General features: G+C 50.1%; 1 protein-coding gene across 1 annotated transcript in view; it reads left to right on the forward strand.

Moving 5' to 3' along the window:
* TNFSF14 (TNF superfamily member 14) overlaps positions 1 to 16,259 on the forward strand; it is a 221,901-nt gene extending 205,642 nt beyond the window's left edge. The window contains exons 3-4 of the mRNA XM_069604333.1: positions 8,722 to 8,763; positions 14,881 to 16,259. Of these exons, the coding sequence (XP_069460434.1) occupies positions 8,722 to 8,763; positions 14,881 to 15,299 (461 nt within the window). The 3' untranslated portion in view covers positions 15,300 to 16,259. The remainder of the gene's footprint in view (positions 1 to 8,721; positions 8,764 to 14,880) is intronic.
* The last annotated feature ends 3,234 nt before the right edge of the window (positions 16,260 to 19,493 follow it).

Raw genomic sequence — 19,493 nt, forward strand, 5'->3', positions numbered from 1 at the left:
GAGACCTGCACTGTCAGCATTGTGTCTGTATCTGAGACCTACATTGGCAGCAATGTGTCTGTATCTGAGACCTGCATTGGCAGCATTGTGTCTGTATCTGAGACCTGCACTGACAGCATTGTGTCTGTATCTGAGACTTGCACTGACAGCATTGTGTCTGTATCTGAAACCTGCATTGGCAGCATTGTGTCTGTATCTGAGACCTGCACTGACAGCATTGTGTCTGTATCTGAGACCTGCACTGACAGCATTGTGCCTGTATCTGAGACCTGCACTGGCAGCATTGTGTCTGTATCTGAGACCTGCACTGGCAGCATTGTGTCTGTATCTGAGACCTGCACTGGCAGCATTGTGCCTGTATCTGAGACCTGCACTGGCAGCATTGTGTCTCTATCTGAGACCTGCACTGGCAGCATTGTGTCTGTATCTGAGACCTGCACTGGCAGCATTGTGCCTGTATCTGAGACCTGCACTGGCAGCATTGTGTCTGTATCTGAGGCCTGCACTGACAGCATTGTGCCTGTATCTGAGACCTGCACTGACAGCAGTGTGCCTGTATCTGAGACCTGCACTGGCAGCATTGTGTTTGTATCTGAGGCGTGCACTGGCAGCAATGTGCCTGTATCTGAGACCTGCACTGGCAGCATTGTGTCTGTATCTGACGCCTGCACTGGCAGAATTGTGCCTGTATCTGAGACCTGCACTGGCAGCAGTGTGTCTGTATCTGAGACCTGCACTGGCAGCATTGTGCCTGTATCTGAGACCTGCACTGGCAGCATTGTGTCTGTATCCGAGGCCTGCACTGACAGTTTTGTGCCTGTATCTGAGACCTGCACTGACAGCAGTGTGCCTGTATCTGAGACCTGCACTGGCAGTATTGTGTCTGTATCTGAGACCTGCATTGACAGCAGTGTGCCTGTATCTGAGACCTGCACTGGCAGCATTGTGTCTGTATCTGAGTCCTGCACTGACAGCATTGTGTCTGTATCTGAGACCTGCACTGACAGCATTGTGCCTGTATCTGAGACCTGCACTGGCAGCATTGTGTCTGTATCTGGCGCCTGCACTGGCAGAATTGTGCCTGTATCTGAGACCTGCACTGGCAGCAGTGTGTCTGTATCTGAGACCTGCACTGACAGTATTGTGTCTGTATCTGAGACCTGCACTGGCAGCATCCTGTCTGTATCTGAGACCTGCACTGGAAGCATTGTGCCTGTATCTGAGACCTGCACTGGCAGCAGTGTGTCTGTATCTGAGACCTGCACTGGCACACTGGCAGTATTGTGTCTGTATCAGAGACCTGCACTGGCAGCAGTGTGCCTGGATCTGAGACCTGCATTGGCAGCATTGTGTCTGTATCTGAGACCTGTACTGTCAGCAGTGTGTCTGTATCTGAGACCTGCACTGGCAGCATCGTGTCTGTATCTGAGACCTGCACTGGCAGCAGTGTGTCTGTATCTGAGACCTGCGCTGGCAGCATCCTGTCTGTATCTGAGACCTGCACTGGAAGCATTGTGCCTGTATCTGAGACCTGCATTGGCAGCAGTGTGTCTGTATCTGGAACCTGCACTGGCAGCAGTGTGTCTGTATCTGAGACCTGCGCTGGCAGCATCCTGTCTGTATCTGAGACCTGCACTGGCAGCATTGTGTCTGTATCTGAGACCTGCACTGGCAGCATTGTGGTGCCTGTATCTGAGACCTGCACTGGCAGCATTGTGTCTGTATCTGAGGCCTGCACTGACAGCATCGTGCCTGTATCTGAGACCTGCACTGACAGCATTGTGTCTGTATCCGAGACCTGCACTGGCAGCATTGTGCCTGTATCTGAGACCTGCACTGGGAGCATTGTGTCTGCATCTGAAACCTGCACTGACAGCATTTTGTCTGTATCTGAGACCTGCACTGACAGCATTGTGTCTGTATCCGAGACCTGCACTGGCAGCATTGTGTCTGTATCTGATACCTGCACTGGCAGCAGTGTGTCTGTATCTGAGACCTGCACTGGCAGCATTGTGTCTGTATCTGAGACCTGTATTGGCAGCATTGTGCCTGTATCTGAGACCTGCACTGGCAGAATTGTGCCTGTATCTGATATCTGCACTGGCAGCATTGTGTCTGTATCTGAGACCTGCATTGGCAGCAGTGTGCCTGTATCTGAGACCCGTACAGGCAGAATTGTGCCTGTATCAGAGACTTGCGCTGACAGGATTGTGTCCGTATCTGAGACCTGCTCTGGCAGCATTGTTCCTGTATCTGAGACCTGCACTGGCAGCATTGTGTCTGTATCTGAGACCTGCACTGGCAGCATTGTGTCTGTATCTCAGCCCTGCACTGGCAGCATTGTGCCTGCATCTAAGACCTGCACAGGTGGCATTGTGCTTGTATCTGAGACCCGTAGTGGCAGCATTGTGCCTGTATCAGAGACTTGCGCTGACAGCATTGTGTCCGTATCTGAGAACTGCTCTGGCAGCATTGTGTCCGTATCAGAGACCTGCGCTGACAGCATTGTGTCTGTATCAGAGACCTGCGCTGACAGCATTTTGTCCGTATCTGAGAACTGCTCTGGCAGCATTGTGTCTGTATCTGAGACCTGCGCTGGCAGCATTGTGTCTGTATCAGAGACCTGCGCTGACAGCATTGTGTCTGTATCTGAGACCTGCACTGGCAGCATTGTATCTGTATCTGAAACCTGCACTGGCAGCATTGTGTCTGCATCTGAGACCTGCACTGACAGCAGTGTGCCTGCATCTGAGACCTGCACTGGCAGCATTGTGTCTGTATCTGAGGCCTGCACTGGCAGCATTGTGCCTGTATCTGAGACCTGCACTGTCAGCATTGTGTCTGTATCTGAGACCTGCACTGGCAGCATTGTGTCTGTATCTGAGACCTGCACTGGCAGCATTGTGTCTGTATCTGAGACCTGCATTGGCAGCATTGTGCCTGTATCTGAGACCTGCACTGACAGCATTGTGTCTGTATCTGAGACCTGCACTGACAGCATTGTGCCTGTATCTGAGACCTGCACTGACAGCATTGTGTCTGTATCTGAAACCTGCACTGGCAGCATTGTGCCTGTATCTGAGACCTGCACTGGCAGCATTGTGTCTGTATCTGAGACCTGCACTGGCAGCATTGTGTCTGTATCTAAGACCTGCACTGGCAGCATTGTGTCTGTATCTGAGACCTGCACTAGCAGCATTGTGCCTCTATCTGAGACCTGCACTGGCAGCATTGTGTCTGTATCTGAGACCTGCACTGACAGCATTGTGCCTGTATCTGAGACCTGCACCGACAGCATTGTGCCTGTATCTGAGACCTGCACTGGCAGCATTGTGTCTGTATCTGAGGCCTGCACTGGCAGCATTGTGCCTGTATCTGAGACCTGCACTGGCAGCATTGTGTCTGTATCTGACGCCTGCACTGGCAGAATTGTGCCTGTATCTGAGACCTGCAATGGCAGCATTGTGTCTGTATCTGAGACCTGCACTGGCAGCATTGAGCCTGTATCTGAGACCTGCACTGGCAGCATTGTGCCTGTATCTGAGACCTGCACTGGCAGCATTGTGTCTGTATCTGAGGCATGCATTGGCAGCAGTGTGTCTGTATCTGAGACCTGCACTGGCAGCATTGTGTCTGTATCTGAGACCTGCACTGACAGCAGTGTGCCTGGATCTGAGACCTGCACTGGCAGTATTGTGTCTGTATCTGAGACCTGCACTGGCAGCATTGTGTCTGTATCTAATACCTGCACTGGCAACATTGTATCTGTATCTGAGGCCTGCACTGGCAGCATGGTGCCTGTATCTGAGACCTGCACTGTCAGCATTGTGTCTGTATCTGATACTTGCACTGGCAGCATTGTGCCTGTATCTGAGACATGCACTTGCAGCATTGTGCCTGTATCTAAGACCTTCACTGACAGCATTGTGTCTGTATCTGAGACCTGCACTGGCAGAAGTGTGCCTGTATCTGAGACCTGCACTGGCAGTATTGTGTCTGTATCAGAGACCTGCACTGGCAGCAGTGTTCCTGGATCTGAGACCTGCACTGGCAGTATTGTGTCTGTATCTGAGACCTGCACTGGCAGCATTGTGTCTGTATCTAATACCTGCACTGGCAGCATTGTGCCTGTATCTGAGACCTGCACTGACAGCATTGTGTCTGTATCTGAGACCTGCACTGGCAGCATTGTGCCTGTATCTGAGACCTGCACTGACAGCAGTGTGCCTGCATCTGAGACCTGCACTGGCAGCATTGTGTCTGTATCTGAGGCCTACACTTGCAGCATATTGCCTGCATCTGAGACCTGCACTGTCAGCATTGTGTCTGTATCTGAGACCTACATTGGCAGCAATGTGTCTGTATCGGAGACCTGCATTGGCAGCATTGTGTCTGTATCTGAGACCTGCACTGACAGCATTGTGTCTGTATCTGAGACCTGCACTGACAGCATTGTGTCTGTATCTGAAACCTGCATTGGCAGCATTGTGTCTGTATCTGAGACCTGCACTGACAGCATTGTGTCTGTATCTGAGACCTGCACTGACAGCATTGTGCCTGTATCTGAGACCTGCACTGGCAGCATTGTGTCTGTATCTGAGACCTGCACTGGCAGCATTGTGTCTGTATCTGAGACCTGCACTGGCAGCATTGTGCCTGTATCTGAGACCTGCACTGGCAGCATTGTGTCTCTATCTGAGACCTGCACTGGCAGCATTGTGTCTGTATCTGAGACCTGCACTGGCAGCATTGTGCCTGTATCTGAGACCTGCACTGGCAGCATTGTGTCTGTATCTGAGGCCTGCACTGACAGCATTGTGCCTGTATCTGAGACCTGCACTGACAGCAGTGTGCCTGTATCTGAGACCTGCACTGGCAGCATTGTGTTTGTATCTGAGGCGTGCACTGGCAGCAATGTGCCTGTATCTGAGACCTGCACTGGCAGCATTGTGTCTGTATCTGACGCCTGCACTGGCAGAATTGTGCCTGTATCTGAGACCTGCACTGGCAGCAGTGTGTCTGTATCTGAGACCTGCACTGGCAGCATTGTGCCTGTATCTGAGACCTGCACTGGCAGCATTGTGTCTGTATCCGAGGCCTGCACTGACAGTTTGTGCCTGTATCTGAGACCTGCACTGACAGCAGTGTGCCTGTATCTGAGACCTGCACTGGCAGCATTGTGTCTGTATCTGAGGCCTACACTGACAGTATTGTGCCTGTATCTGAGACCTGCACTGACAGGAGTGTGCCTGTATCTGAGACCTGCACTGGCAGTATTGTGTCTGTATCTGAGACCTGCATTGACAGCAGTGTGCCTGTATCTGAGACCTGCACTGGCAGTGTTGTGTCTGTATCTGAGACCTGCACTGGCAGCATTTTGCCTGTATCTGAGACCTGCACTGACAGCGTTGTGTCTCTATCTGAGACCTGCACTGGCAGCAGTGTGTCTGTATATGAGACCTGCACTGACAGTATTGTGCCTGTATCGGAGACCTGCACTGGCAGCATTGTGTCTGTATCTGAGACCTGCACTGGCAGCATTGTGCCTGTATCTGAGACCTGCACTGGCAGCATTGTGTCACTATCTGAGACCTGCACTGGCAGCATTGTGTCTGTATCTGAGACCTGCACTGGCAGCATTGTGCCTGTATCTGAGACCTGCACTGGCAGCATTGTGTCTGTATCTGAGGCCTGCACTGACAGCATTGTGCCTGTATCTGAGACCTGCACTGACAGCAGTGTGCCTGTATCTGAGACCTGCACTGGCAGCATTGTGTTTGTATCTGAGGCGTGCACTGGCAGCAATGTGCCTGTATCTGAGACCTGCACTGGCAGCATTGTGTCTGTATCTGATGCCTGCACTGGCAGAATTGTGCCTGTATCTGAGACCTGCACTGGCAGCAGTGTGTCTGTATCTGAGACCTGCACTGGCAGCATTGTGCCTGTATCTGAGACCTGCACTGGCAGCATTGTGTCTGTATCCGAGGCCTGCACTGACAGTTTTGTGCCTGTATCTGAGACCTGCACTGACAGCAGTGTGCCTGTATCTGAGACCTGCACTGGCAGTATTGTGTCTGTATCTGAGACCTGCATTGACAGCAGTGTGCCTGTATCTGAGACCTGCACTGGCAGCATTGTGTCTGTATCTGAGTCCTGCACTGACAGCATTGTGCCTGTATCTGAGACCTGCACTGACAGCATTGTGCCTGTATCTGAGACCTGCACTGGCAGCATTGTGTCTGTATCTGGCGCCTGCACTGGCAGAATTGTGCCTGTATCTGAGACCTGCACTGGCAGCAGTGTGTCTGTATCTGAGACCTGCACTGACAGTATTGTGTCTGTATCTGAGACCTGCACTGGCAGCATCCTGTCTGTATCTGAGACCTGCACTGGAAGCATTGTGCCTGTATCTGAGACCTGCACTGGCAGCAGTGTGTCTGTATCTGAGACCTGCACTGGCACACTGGCAGTATTGTGTCTGTATCAGAGACCTGCACTGGCAGCAGTGTGCCTGGATCTGAGACCTGCATTGGCAGCATTGTGTCTGTATCTGAGACCTGTACTGTCAGCAGTGTGTCTGTATCTGAGACCTGCACTGGCAGCATCGTGTCTGTATCTGAGACCTGCACTGGCAGCAGTGTGTCTGTATCTGAGACCTGCGCTGGCAGCATCCTGTCTGTATCTGAGACCTGCACTGGAAGCATTGTGCCTGTATCTGAGACCTGCATTGGCAGCAGTGTGTCTGTATCTGAGACCTGCAATGGCACACTGGCAGTATTGTGTCTGTATCAGAGACCTGCACTGGCAGCAGTGTGCCTGGATCTGAGACCTGCACTTGCAGCATTGTGTCTGTATCTAATACCTGCACTGGCAGCATTGTGCCTGTATCTGAGACCTGCACTGACAGCAGTGGGCCTGTATCTGAGACCTGCACTGGCAGCATTGTGTCTGTATCTGAGGCCTGCACTGGCAGCATTGTGCCTGTATCTGAGACCTGCACTGGCAGCATTGTGTCTGTATCTGAGACCTGCACTGGCAGCAGTGTGTCTGTATCTGAGACCTGCACTGGCAGAATTGTGCCTGTATCTGAGACCTGCACTGGCAGCATTGTGTCTGTATCTGAGGCCTACACTGACAGTATTGTGCCTGTATCTGAGACCTGCACTGACAGGAGTGTGCCTGTATCTGAGACCTGCACTGGCAGTATTGTGTCTGTATCTGAGGCCTGCATTGACAGTGTTGTGTCTGTATCTGAGACCTGCACTGGCAGCATTGTGCCTGTATCTGAGACCTGCACTGACAGCGTTGTGTCTGTATCTGAGACCTGCACTGGCAGCATTGTGCCCGTATCTGAGACCTGCACTGACAGCATTGTGCCTGTATCTGAGACCTGCACTGGCAGCAGTGTGTCTGTATCTGAGATCTGCACTGGCAGAATTGTGCCTGTATCTGAGACCTGCACTGGCAGCAGTGTGTCTGTATATGAGACCTGCACTGACAGTATTGTGCCTGTATCGGAGACCTGCACTGGCAGCAGTGTGTCTGTATCTGAGACCTGCGCTGATAGTATTGTGCCTGTATCTGAGACCTGCACTGGCAGCAGTGTGTCTGTATCTGAGACCTGCGCTGGCAGTATTGTGTCTGTATCTGAGACCTGCACTGGCAGCATTGTGTCTGTATCTGAGACCTGCGCTGGCAGCATCCTGTCTGTATCTGAGACCTGCACTGGAAGCATTGTGCTTGTATCTGAGACCTGCACTGGCAGCAGTGTGTCTGTATCTGAGACCTGCACTGGCAGCAGTGTGTCTGTATCTGAGACCTGTACTGGCAGCAGTGTGTCTGTATCTGAGAACTGCACTGGCAGCATTGTGTCTGTATCTGAGACCTGCATTGGCAGCATTGTGTCTGTATCTGAGACCTGTACTGTCAGCAGTGTGTCTGTATCTGAGACCTGCGCTGGCAGCAGTGTGTCTGTATCTGAGACCTGCACTGGCAGCAGTGTGTCTGTTTCTGGGACCTGCGCTGGCAGCATCCTGTCTGTATCTGAGACCTGCACTGGAAGCATTGTGCCTGTATCTGAGACCTGCACTGGCGGCAGTGTGTCTGTATCTGAGACCTGCACTGGCAGCAGTGTGTCTGTATCTGAGACCTGCACTGGCGGCATTGTGTCTGTATCTGAGACCTGCACTGGCAGCAGTGTGCCTGTATCTGAGACATGCACTGGCAGCATTGTGTCTGTATCTGAGACCTGCACTGGCAGCAGTGTGTCTGTATCTGAGACCTGCACTGGCAGCAGTGTGTCTGTTTCTGAGACCTGCACTGGCAGCATTGTGCCTGTATCTGAGACCAGCACTGGCAGCATTGTGCCTGTATCTGAGACCTGCACTGGCAGCATTGTGTCTGTATCTGAGACCTGCACTGGCAGCATTGTGCCTGTATCTGAGACCTGCACTGGCAGCAGTGTGTCTGTATCTGAGACCTGCCCTGGCAGCATTGTGTCTGTATCTGAGACCTGCACTGGCAGCAGTGTGTCTGTATCTGAGACCTGCACTGGCAGCAGTGTGTCTGTATCTGAGACCTGCACTGACAGCATTGTGCCTGAGTCTGTGACCTGCACTGGCAGCAGTGTGTCTGTATCTGAGACCTGCACTGGCAGCAGTGTGTCTGAATGAACTCCCTTTTCTAGACCTGTTGTACTCAGGTTGTTGAATTGTCTTTCAGAACAGAAATCGAAGAGTGGGAATCCTGCAGCACACGTGACAGGTAAGTCTTACCTGTCCCTCTTTGGGGGACTGTTGCATTACTCACCTGTTGCTTGCGTGTGGACTAGAGAGCTTCACCTCACATTGCATAGGCACCGGGTGTCCGCTGACATACTTGCAGTGTGCAGAGAAAATCCAATCGTATGTTTATATATATATAGTATCAGAATATATGGTGACATGCTTCATCCACTCCCTGCAAGGTACAAGGGAAAGATCATAGAGGAAGAGTACTCAAGGCGCCTGTGCAGGCTCCCCAAGACACACACTATGTTATGGACTGTGCCGTTAGTGGCTGAGTGAAGGCTTCCCAAGACAAACACTATGTTATGGACTGTGCCGTTAGTGGCTGAGTGAAGGCTTCCCAAGCCAAACACTATGTTATGGACTGTCCCGTTAGAGTGGCTGAGTGAAGGCTCCCCAAGCCAAACACTATGCTATGGACTGTCCGATTAGAGTGGCTGAGTGAAGGGTTCCCGAGCCAAACACTATGTTATGGACTTTCCCGTTTGAGTGGCTGAGTGAAGGCTTCCCAAGCCAAACACTATGTTATGGACTGTCCTGTTAGATTGGCTGAGTGAAGGCTTCCCAAGCCAAACAGTATGTTATGGACTGTCCCGTTAGAGTGGTTGAGTGAAGGCTCCCCAAGCCAATCACTATGTTATGGACTGTCCCGTTAGAGTGGCTAAGTGAAGGGTTCCCAAGCCAAACACTATGTTATGGACTGTCCCATAAGAGTGGCTGAGTGAAGTCTTCCCAAGCCCAACACTATGTTATGGACTGTCCCGTTAGAGTGGCTGAGTGAAGGGTTCCCGAGCCAAACACTATGTTATGGACTGTACCATTAGAGTGGCTGAGTGAAGGCTCCCCAAGCCAAACACTATGTTATGGATTGTCCCATTAGAGTGGCTGAGTGAAGGGTTCCCGAGCCAAACACTATGTTATGGACTGTCCCATTGGAGTGGCTGAGTGAAGGTTCCCCAAGCCAAACACTATGTTATGGACTGTCCCGTTATAGTGGCTGAGTGAAGGCTTCCCAAGCCAAACAGTATGTTATGGACTGTCCCGTTAGAGTGGTTGAGTGAAGGGTCCCCAAGCCAAACACTATGTTATGGACTGTCCCATAAGAGTGGCTGAGTGAAGGGTTCCCGAGCCAAACACTATGTTATGGACTGCCCCATAAGAGTGGCTGAGTGAAGGGCTCCCGAGCCAAACACTATGTTATGGACTGTCCCATTGGAGTGGCTGAGTGAAGGCTTCCCAAGCCAAACACTATGTTATGGACTGTCCCGTTAGAGTGGCTGAGTGAAGGGTTCCCGAGCCAAACACTATGTTATGGACTGTCCCATTAGAGTAGCTGAGTGAAAACTCCTCAATACAAACACTATGTTATGGACTGTCCCATTAGAGTGGCTGAGTGAAGGGTTCCCGAGCCAAACACTATGTTATGGACTGCCCCATAAGAGTGGCTGAGTGAAGGCTCCCCAAGCCAAACACTATGTTATGGACTTTCCCATTAGAGTGGCTGAGTGAAGGCTCCCCAAGCCAAACACTATGTTATGGATTGTCCCGTTAGAGTGGCTGAGTGAAGGGTTCCCGAGCTAAACACTATGTTATGGACTGTCCCATTAGAGTAGCTGAGTGAAAACCCCTCAATCCAAACACTATGTTATGGACTGTCCCATTAGAGTGGCTGAGTGAAGGCTTCCCCAAGCCAAACACTATGTTATGGACTGTCCCATTAGAGTGCCTGAGTGAAGGCTTCCCAAGCCAAACACTATGTTATGGACTGTCCCGTTAGAGTGCCTGAGTGAAGGCTTCCCAAGCCAAACACTATGTTATGGACTGTCCCATTAGAGTGGCTGAGTGAAGGGTTCCCGAGCCAAACACTATGTTATGGACTGTCCTGTTAGAGTGCCTGAGTGAAGGCTTCCCAAGCCAAACACTATGTTATTGACTGTCCCATTAGAGTGGCTGTGTGAAGGGTTCCCGAGCCAAACACTATGTTATGGACTTTCCCGTTAGAGTGGCTGAGTGAAGGCTCCCCAATCCAAACACTATGTTATGGACTGTCCCATTAGAGTAGCTGAGTGAAGGCTTCCCCAAGCCAAACACTATGTTATGGACTGTCCCATTAGAGTAGCTGAGTGAAGGCTTCCCCAAGCCAGACACTATGTTATGGACTGTCCCGTTAGAGTGCCTGAGTGAAGGCTTCCCAAGCCAAACAATATGTTATGGACTGTCCCATTAGAGTGGCTGAGTGAAGGGTTCCCCAAGCCAAACACTATGTTATGGACTGTCCCGTTAGAGTGCCTGAGTGAAGGCTTCCCAAGCCAAACACTATGTTATGGACTGTCCCGTTAGAGTGCCTGAGTGAAGGCTTCCCAAGCCAAACAGTATGTTATGGACTGTCCCGTTGGAGTGGTTGAGTGAAGGCTCCCCAAGCCAAACACTATGTTATGGACTGTCTCTTTAGAGTGGCTGAGTGAAGGGTTCCCAAGCCAAACACTATGTTATGGACTGTCCCGTTAGAGTGGCTGAGTGAAGGGTTCCCCAAGCCAAACACTATGTTATGGACTGTCCCGTAATAAGATATAGCAGCAAAGTTTCCAGTTATACTATAGGTCACTGGAGACCAGCACCGGTGTGGACCACAGACCAGCTAATAGTCGAACAGCACCAGGCAAAGCAGATGAAGCAAATACAGGAGTGACAGAAGCTAAGGCAGGTTATCTCCCAATGTACAGATAGCACCCTCTGAGTGATATGTATACGCCAAACTCAGACACTGGGGAAATTAATTTGGTTATTTTTCTTAGAAATTGGTCCCTGAAGATGGCCTAGACGACCGAAATGCATTGGACACCATGAAAATGCCTATGTCTGAAAAATAATTCAAGCTTAATTTTTTATGACCAACGAATTGAAGACTACAGATATCATTGCTTAGTGTGAATGTTTGTATTGGAATACTGACAATTGTTAAATTCGTACCCAATTAAGAGAAACCATATGTGAAAACTTCACCCTATGTTCTTCCAGACGTCTGGGTAATCCCAACCCAGAAAGCATTCCCTAGCCTGGACACAAGAGCCCACATAGCCCCTGGACAGGCACTGAGGCCTGGACACTAGATCCCACATACTGCCCATGCACTGCCACTGAGGCCTGGTCACTAGATCCCACTGCTACTGAGGACTGGGCACTAGATCCCACATACCCCCCATGGACTGTCACTGTAGTCTGGACACTAGATCCCACATACTGCCCATGAACTGCCACTGATGCCTGGGCACTAGATCGCCCTGTTACCGATGCCTGGGCACTAGATCCAGCATACTGCACATGAACTGCCACTGAGGCCTGGACACTAGAACCCACATCCTCCCCATGGACTTCCACAGAAGCCTGGACACTAGATCCCACTGTTGCTGAGACCTGGGCACTAAATACCACAAACTGCCCATAGACTGTCACTGAGAACTGGACACTAGATCCCACATACTGCCCATGGAATGTCACTGAGGCCTGAACACTAGATCCCACATGCTCCCGAGGGCTGCCACTGGAGCCTGGACACTAGATCTCACAGTTGCTGAGACCTGGACACTAGATCCCACATACTGCCCATGGAATGTCACTGAGGCCTGAACACTAGATCCCACATGCTCCCGAGGGCTGCCACTGAAGCCTGGACACTAGATCTCACAGTTGCTGAGACCTGGACACTAGATCCCACATACTGGTCATGGAATGTCACTGAGGCCTGAACACTAGATCCCACATGCTCCTGAGGGCTGCCACTGAAGCCTGGACACTAGATCTCACAGTTGCTGAGACCTGGGCACTAAATCCCACATACTGCCCATGGACTGTGACTGAGAGCTGGACACTAGATCCCACATACTGCCCATGGAATGTCACTGAGACCTGAACACTAGATCCCACAGTTGCTGAGACCTGGACACTAGATCCCACATACTGCCCATGGAATGTCACTGAGGCCTGAACACTAGATCCCACATGCTCCCGAGGGCTGCCACTGACGCCTAGACACTAGATCTCACAGTTGCTGAGATCTGGGCACTAAAACCCACATACTGCCCATGGACTGTCACTGAGAACTGGACACTAGATCCCACATACTGCCCATGGAATGTCACTGAGGCCTGAACACTAGATCCCACATGCTCCCGAGGGCTGCTGGACACTAGATGTCACAGTTGCTGAGACCTGGGCACTAAATCCCACATACTGCCCATGGACTGTCACTGAGAACTGGACGCTAGATCCCACATACTGCCCATGGAATGTCACTGAGGCCTGAACACTAGATCCCACATGCTCCCGAGGGCTGCCACTGAAGCCTGGACACTAGATCTCACAGTTGCTGAGACCTGGACACTAGATCCCACATACTGCCCATGGAATGTCACTGAGGCCTGAACACTAGATCCCACATGCTCCCGATGGCTGCCACTGAAGCCTGGACACTAGATCTCACAGTTGCCGAGACCTGGGCATAATAAATCCCACATACTGCCCATGGACTGTCACTGAGAACTGGACACTAGATCCCACATACTGCCCATGGAATGTCACTGAGGCCTGAACACTAGATCCCACATACTCCCGAGGGCTGCCACTGAAGCCTGGACACTAGATCTCACAGTTGCTGAGACCTGGACACTAGATCCCACATACTGCCCATGGAATGTCACTGAGGCCTGAACACTAGATCCCACATGCTCCCGAGGGCTGCCACTGAAGCCTGGACACTAGATCTCACAGTTGCTCAGACCTGGACACTAGATCCCACATACTGCCCATGGAATGTCACTGAGGCCTGAACACTAGATCCCACATGCTCCCGAGGGCTGCCACTGAAGCCTGGACACTAGATCTCACAGTTGCTGAGACCTGGGCACTAAATCCCACATACTGCCCATGGACTGTCACTGAGAACTGGACACTAGATCCCACATACTGCCCATGGAATGTCACTGAGGCCTGGACACTAGATCCCACATGCTCCCGAGGGCTGCCACTGAAGCCTGGACACTAGATCTCACAGTTGCTGAGACCTGGACACTAGATCCCACATACTGCCCATGGAATGTCACTGGGGCCTGAACACTAGATCCCACATGCTCCCGAGGGCTGCCACTGAAGCCTGGACACTAGATCTCACAGTTGCTGAGACCTGGACACTAAATCCCACATACTGCCCATGGACTGTCACTAAAAGCTGTAAATTAGATATGGATACACTGCCCATGAACCATCAATGAGGCTTGAACAAGAGACACTGCAATGCTTCCAGGAATTATTATAGAGGCCCAGAAACAAAATCCCCATGTCCTGCCCATGGACTGTCATAGCACCCCCAGCTATGCTGCCATGGGCAGTCACTGTGGTCTGGAAATCAGAGCCCTGTATGCTGGCCCTGGACTTCCACTGATACCGTATATTCTGCCCATAGGTTGGGTTTGAGGTCAGGAGGTCAGAGGTCCCTCTACTTCATTGGTGGCCTGAGATCAGGCTTCTCCACACTGTCCATGGACTGTTACTGTACCTATAAAATGAGAACCTCCTATACTGCCCCCAATTTGTTACAGTGGCAACTTCACTGTAGCAATGTAGACTGCCAAAGGACGGTCACTAAAACCCGTAAGGTAATCAGTCACACACCACCCAAAATGCTTATTGGAGCCTAGCGGGGATCCCGTACTGCCGGTGGACTTGGGACCTGGGAGCTAGTGTCAATCCCATTCTTCCAATGGTCTCCCATGTGAATTGCCATCAATCCCACATGAGCTGTGGAGTTTCACCGAGGCCGAGAGTCAGGCCTAGAGCAGTGGAGTTATTTACTGAGGACTGCGACCAAGGTTAGAAATAACATACTGCTGGAAGTCAATCATTGTCTTCTAGAAGAGAATGGCATTGCTTCCTGAAACCACCCGGGTGGCACTCTGTAAGGCGCCAGTGTGCAGCAGATAAGGTGTTGGCATGCATGTGAATGTGTGGAATGGTGGAAGTAGTCAAGTTAGGGAAGGAAAGACAATAGAAGTAACATGCACATTGCTCTTGTTCTAATTTATGGATTTGACTCTCACAGGTGCCCAAAACACTGTGTCTGGAGAGGGGCCCCTGCTGTGGGAGCCAGAGCTTGGGGAAGCCTTCCTGCATGAGGTAGGATACGCGCACGCCACAGGATCCTTGGTCTTCAACAGGACGGGGAACTACTTCCTGTATTCCAAGGTCCAACTGGGAGTGCTAAGCTGCCAGGACCCTGGGCCACGAAGAATCATTCACCGGATCTGCAAGAGGACGCCCAGATATCAAGGAGAGATAACGCTGATGGAGGGCGTGAAGCAGTCCTGCGAAGCCAGGACGGAGCAGTGGTGGGACAGTAGCTTTCTTGGAGGCATCTTCCAGCTGGAAGAGGAGGAGCAGGTCTACGTCAATGTCGATAAGAAGGAACTGGTGAGGGTCACAGGTGAAAGCAGGTCGTACTTTGGGGGCTTTATGGTTTAAGGTCACACCAGATTCGGTGTTTCTGTAACTTGTGGTGTGGGATCTTTTGAGACAGTCTTCACAGGCCTAACAGGTGACTGAACACTTCAGACCTCACTCTTCATGTGGACCCTTCTCTTCCAGAGTCCATGACATTGGTGTAATTATGGACCTTTCCCACCTGCCTCTCTAAAAAAAAAGAGTGCTTTTGTCTCTTGTCCCCTGAGTGCCAACTTTCACATATCTACTCGGATCAGCTATGCAGGTCGTCGTGTTGGGCAAGATGTCTCAACGAAAGCCACTCATGTGTACAATTCAACCAGAAAATAAAGGACACAGGAATTGTGCGTGCAAACTATCACTCTCTCATTTCCTTCAGCCAGGAAAGTTCTCCAGCGAGTCAGTGTCTCCAAAGCATGGGGATCGCTAAGGAGGTTCCCTCACCTAGAGCGTGCTGTGAACTCTATGTATAGCTGTCCCCAGTGGGTCAGCGGCTGTGTGTCGCCGGAACCGCAGCACCCCATAAACCGTGGACACAGCAGACCGAGCCCGTATTGCAGCGAGTAATAATTGAAGGATATCCAATTGAAGGATCAGGTTCATGCAAGTTTTTATACTGCACCCATCAACACCAGAGTGGTTTTATGGAACTGAGATTTATCAGGATAGTGATGGTAATAAATATCTCTTTATATTGTACTACAAAGATGTTCCCCAGTATAACAATTCTTCCCCACATGCACGCATCAATCATAAGATCAAGACAAACACACCCTATGCCACTGAATAGTCAGCAATATACTATTCAGTCTCAAATGCAATGCATTGATGCATGGGAGGTCATTCATATAGCAGCTAAAATGTTACATGTTTCGGCTTTCAAAACATTTCATAAATAGCCTTCTTCAGGGCAGAATAACTGCAGCAGGATTTGTCTTCACAGTCCTAGGTGATGTTTAAGGCAAATAAATTATGCATTTAAAGCGACTGATTTTAAAATAATCTTTTTTCTGCTCTTCATGCAGAAGCCACACACATGTTTGCTGTTTTTCTTAATCTCAACATGATGTCTGCAAAAGCTTTTCTTGCAAAAATAGTAAATTTAAGACACATCTTCTCCACCCTGCATATTTCTTAGTGCAGATAATTAGATGTTCCAGCAAATGAGCTTCACTTTATTTCAAAAGTTGGAAACTCAGTATCAAATTTAGGTGGGAACTTGCATGGAACTCAGCCCTTTATTCGAAGCGTTTGATGGAACAAGCCTATTTTTTACTATTCAGCTCCTAAATGTGTGCATTGCAGGATTTTAGGGGATGTAATGTTAATATGACAAAAATGATGTGAACCACTGAACAGCTGAAAGGGAAGAAACTCACTACTGCCAACTCTAGTTCAAACACATGAAAAGGAAGGAACCGGCCACAGACTGCATGAGCATAACCTTATCTCTGCCCTGACTCTAGTTCATAGACTAGAAAAGGAAGGCACCGACAGTGACTGCATGAGCATAACCTTATCTCTGCCCTGACTCTAGTTCATAGACTAGAAAAGGAAGGAACCGGCCACAGACTGCATGATCATAACCTTATCTCTGCCCTGATGCTAGTTCATGGACTAGAAAATGAAGGAACCGGCCAGAGACTGCATGAGCATAACCTTATCTCTGCCCTGACTCTAGTTCATAGACTAGAAAAGGAAGGAACCGGCCAGAGCTGCATGAGCATAACCTTATCTCTGTCCTGACTCTAGATCATAGAGTAGAAAATGAAGGAACCGGCCACAGACTGCATGAGCATAACCTTATCTCTGCCCTGACTCTAGTTCATAGACTAGAAAAGGAAGGCACCGACAGTGACTGCATGAGCATAACCTTATCTCTGCCCTGACTCTAGTTCATAGACTAGAAAAGGAAGGAACCGGCCACAGACTGCATGATCATAACCTTATCTCTGCCCTGATGCTAGTTCATGGACTAGAAAATGAAGGAACCGGCCAGAGACTGCATGAGCATAACCTTATCTCTGCCCTGACTCTAGTTCATAGACTAGAAAAGGAAGGAACCGGCCAGAGACTGCATGAGCATAACCTTATCTCTGTCCTGACTCTAGATCATAGAGTAGAAAATGAAGGAACCGGCCAGAGACTGCATGAGCATAACCTTATCTCTGCCCTGACTCTAGTTCATGGACTAGAAAAGGAAGGAACCGGCCACTGACTGCATGAGCATAACCTTATCTCTGCCCTGACGCTAGTTCATGGACTAGAAAAGGAAGGAACCGGCCAGAGACTGCATGAGCATAACCTTATCTCTGTCCTGACTCTAGATCATAGAGTAGAAAATGAAGGAACCGGCCAGAGACTGCATGAGCATAACCTTATCTCTGCCCTGACTCTAGTTTATGGACTAGAAAAGGAAGGAACCGGCCACTGACTGCATGAGCATAACCTTATCTCTGCCCTGACGCTAGTTCATGGACTAGAAAAGGAAGGAACCGGCCAGAGACTGCATGAGCATAACCTTATCTCTGCCCTGACTCTAGTTCATAGACTAGAACAGGAAAGAACCGGCCACAGACTGCATGAGCATAACCTTATCTCTGCCCTGACTCTAGTTCATAGACTAGAACAGGAAGGAACCGGCCACAGACTGCATGAGCATAACCCTCTCTCTGCCCTGACTCTAGTTCATAGACTAGAAAAGGAAGGAACCGGCCACAGACTGCATGAGCATAACCTTATCTCTGCCCTGACTCTAGTTCATAGACTAGAAAAGGAAGGAACCAGCCAGAGACTGCATGAGCATAACCTTATCTCTGCCCTGACTCTAGTTCATAGACTAGAAAAGGAAGGAACCGGCCACTGACTGCATGAGCATAACCTTATCTCTGCCCTGACGCTAGTTCATGGACTAGAAAAGGAAGGAACCGGCCACTGACTGCATGAGCATAACCTTATCTCTGCCCTGACTCTAGTTCATAGACTAGAAAAGGAAGGAACCGGCCACTGACTGCATGAGCATAACCTTATCTCTGCCCTGACGCTAGTTCATAGACTTGAACATGAAGGAACCGGCCACAGACTGCATGAGCATAACCTTCTCTCTGCCCTGACTCTAGTTCATAGACTAGAAAAGGAAGGAACCGGCCACTGACTGCATGAGCATAACCTTATCTCTGCCCTGACGCTAGTTCATGGACTAGAAAAGGAAGGAACCGGCCACTGACTGCATGAGCATAACCTTATCTCTGCCCTGACTCTAGTTCATAGACTAGAAAAGGAAGGAACCGGCCACTGACTGCATGAGCATAACCTTATCTCTGCCCTGACGCTAGTTCATAGACTTGAACATGAAGGAACCGGCCACAGACTGCATGAGCATAACCTTCTCTCTGCCCTGACTCTAGTTCATAGACTAGAAAAGGAAGGAACCGGCCAGAGACTGCATGAGCATAACCTTATCTCTGCCCTGACGCTAGTTCATAGACTAGAAAAGAAGGACCCAGCCATTGACTGCATAAGTATAACTTTATCTGTGCCCTGACTCTAGTTCATAGACTAGAAAAGGAAGGAACCGGCCACTGACTGCATGAGCATAACCTTATCTCTGCCCTGACGCTAGTTCATGGACTAGAAAAGGAAGGAACCGGCCACTGACTGCATGAGCATAACCTTATCTCTGCCCTGACTCTAGTTCATAGACTAGAAAAGGAAGGAACCGGCCACTGACTGCATGAGCATAACCTTATCTCTGCCCTGACGCTAGTTCATAGACTTGAACATGAAGGAACCGGCCACAGACTGCATGAGCATAACCTTCTCTCTGCCCTGACTCTAGTTCATAGACTAGAAAAGGAAGGAACCGGCCACTGACTGCATGAGCATAACTTTATCTCTGCCCTGACGCTAGTTCATGGACTAGAAAAGGAAGGAACCGGCGACTGACTGCATGAGCATAACCTTATCTCTGCCCTGACTCTAGTTCATAGACTAGAAAAGGAAGGAACCGGCCACTGACTGCATGAGCATAACCTTATCTCTGCCCTGACGCTAGTTCATAGACTAGAAAAGGAAGGAACCGGCCACTGACTGCATGAGCATAACCTTATCTCTGCCCTGACTCTAGTTCATAGACTAGAAAAGGAAGGAACCGGCCAGAGACTGCATGAGCATAACCTTATCTCTGCCCTGACTCTAGTTCATGGACTAGAAAAG

Source organism: Ambystoma mexicanum, chromosome 3q, assembly GCF_040938575.1.
Source record: "Ambystoma mexicanum isolate Mex_15411 chromosome 3q, UKY_AmexF1_1, whole genome shotgun sequence".
Lineage (NCBI taxonomy): Eukaryota > Metazoa > Chordata > Amphibia > Caudata > Ambystomatidae > Ambystoma > Ambystoma mexicanum.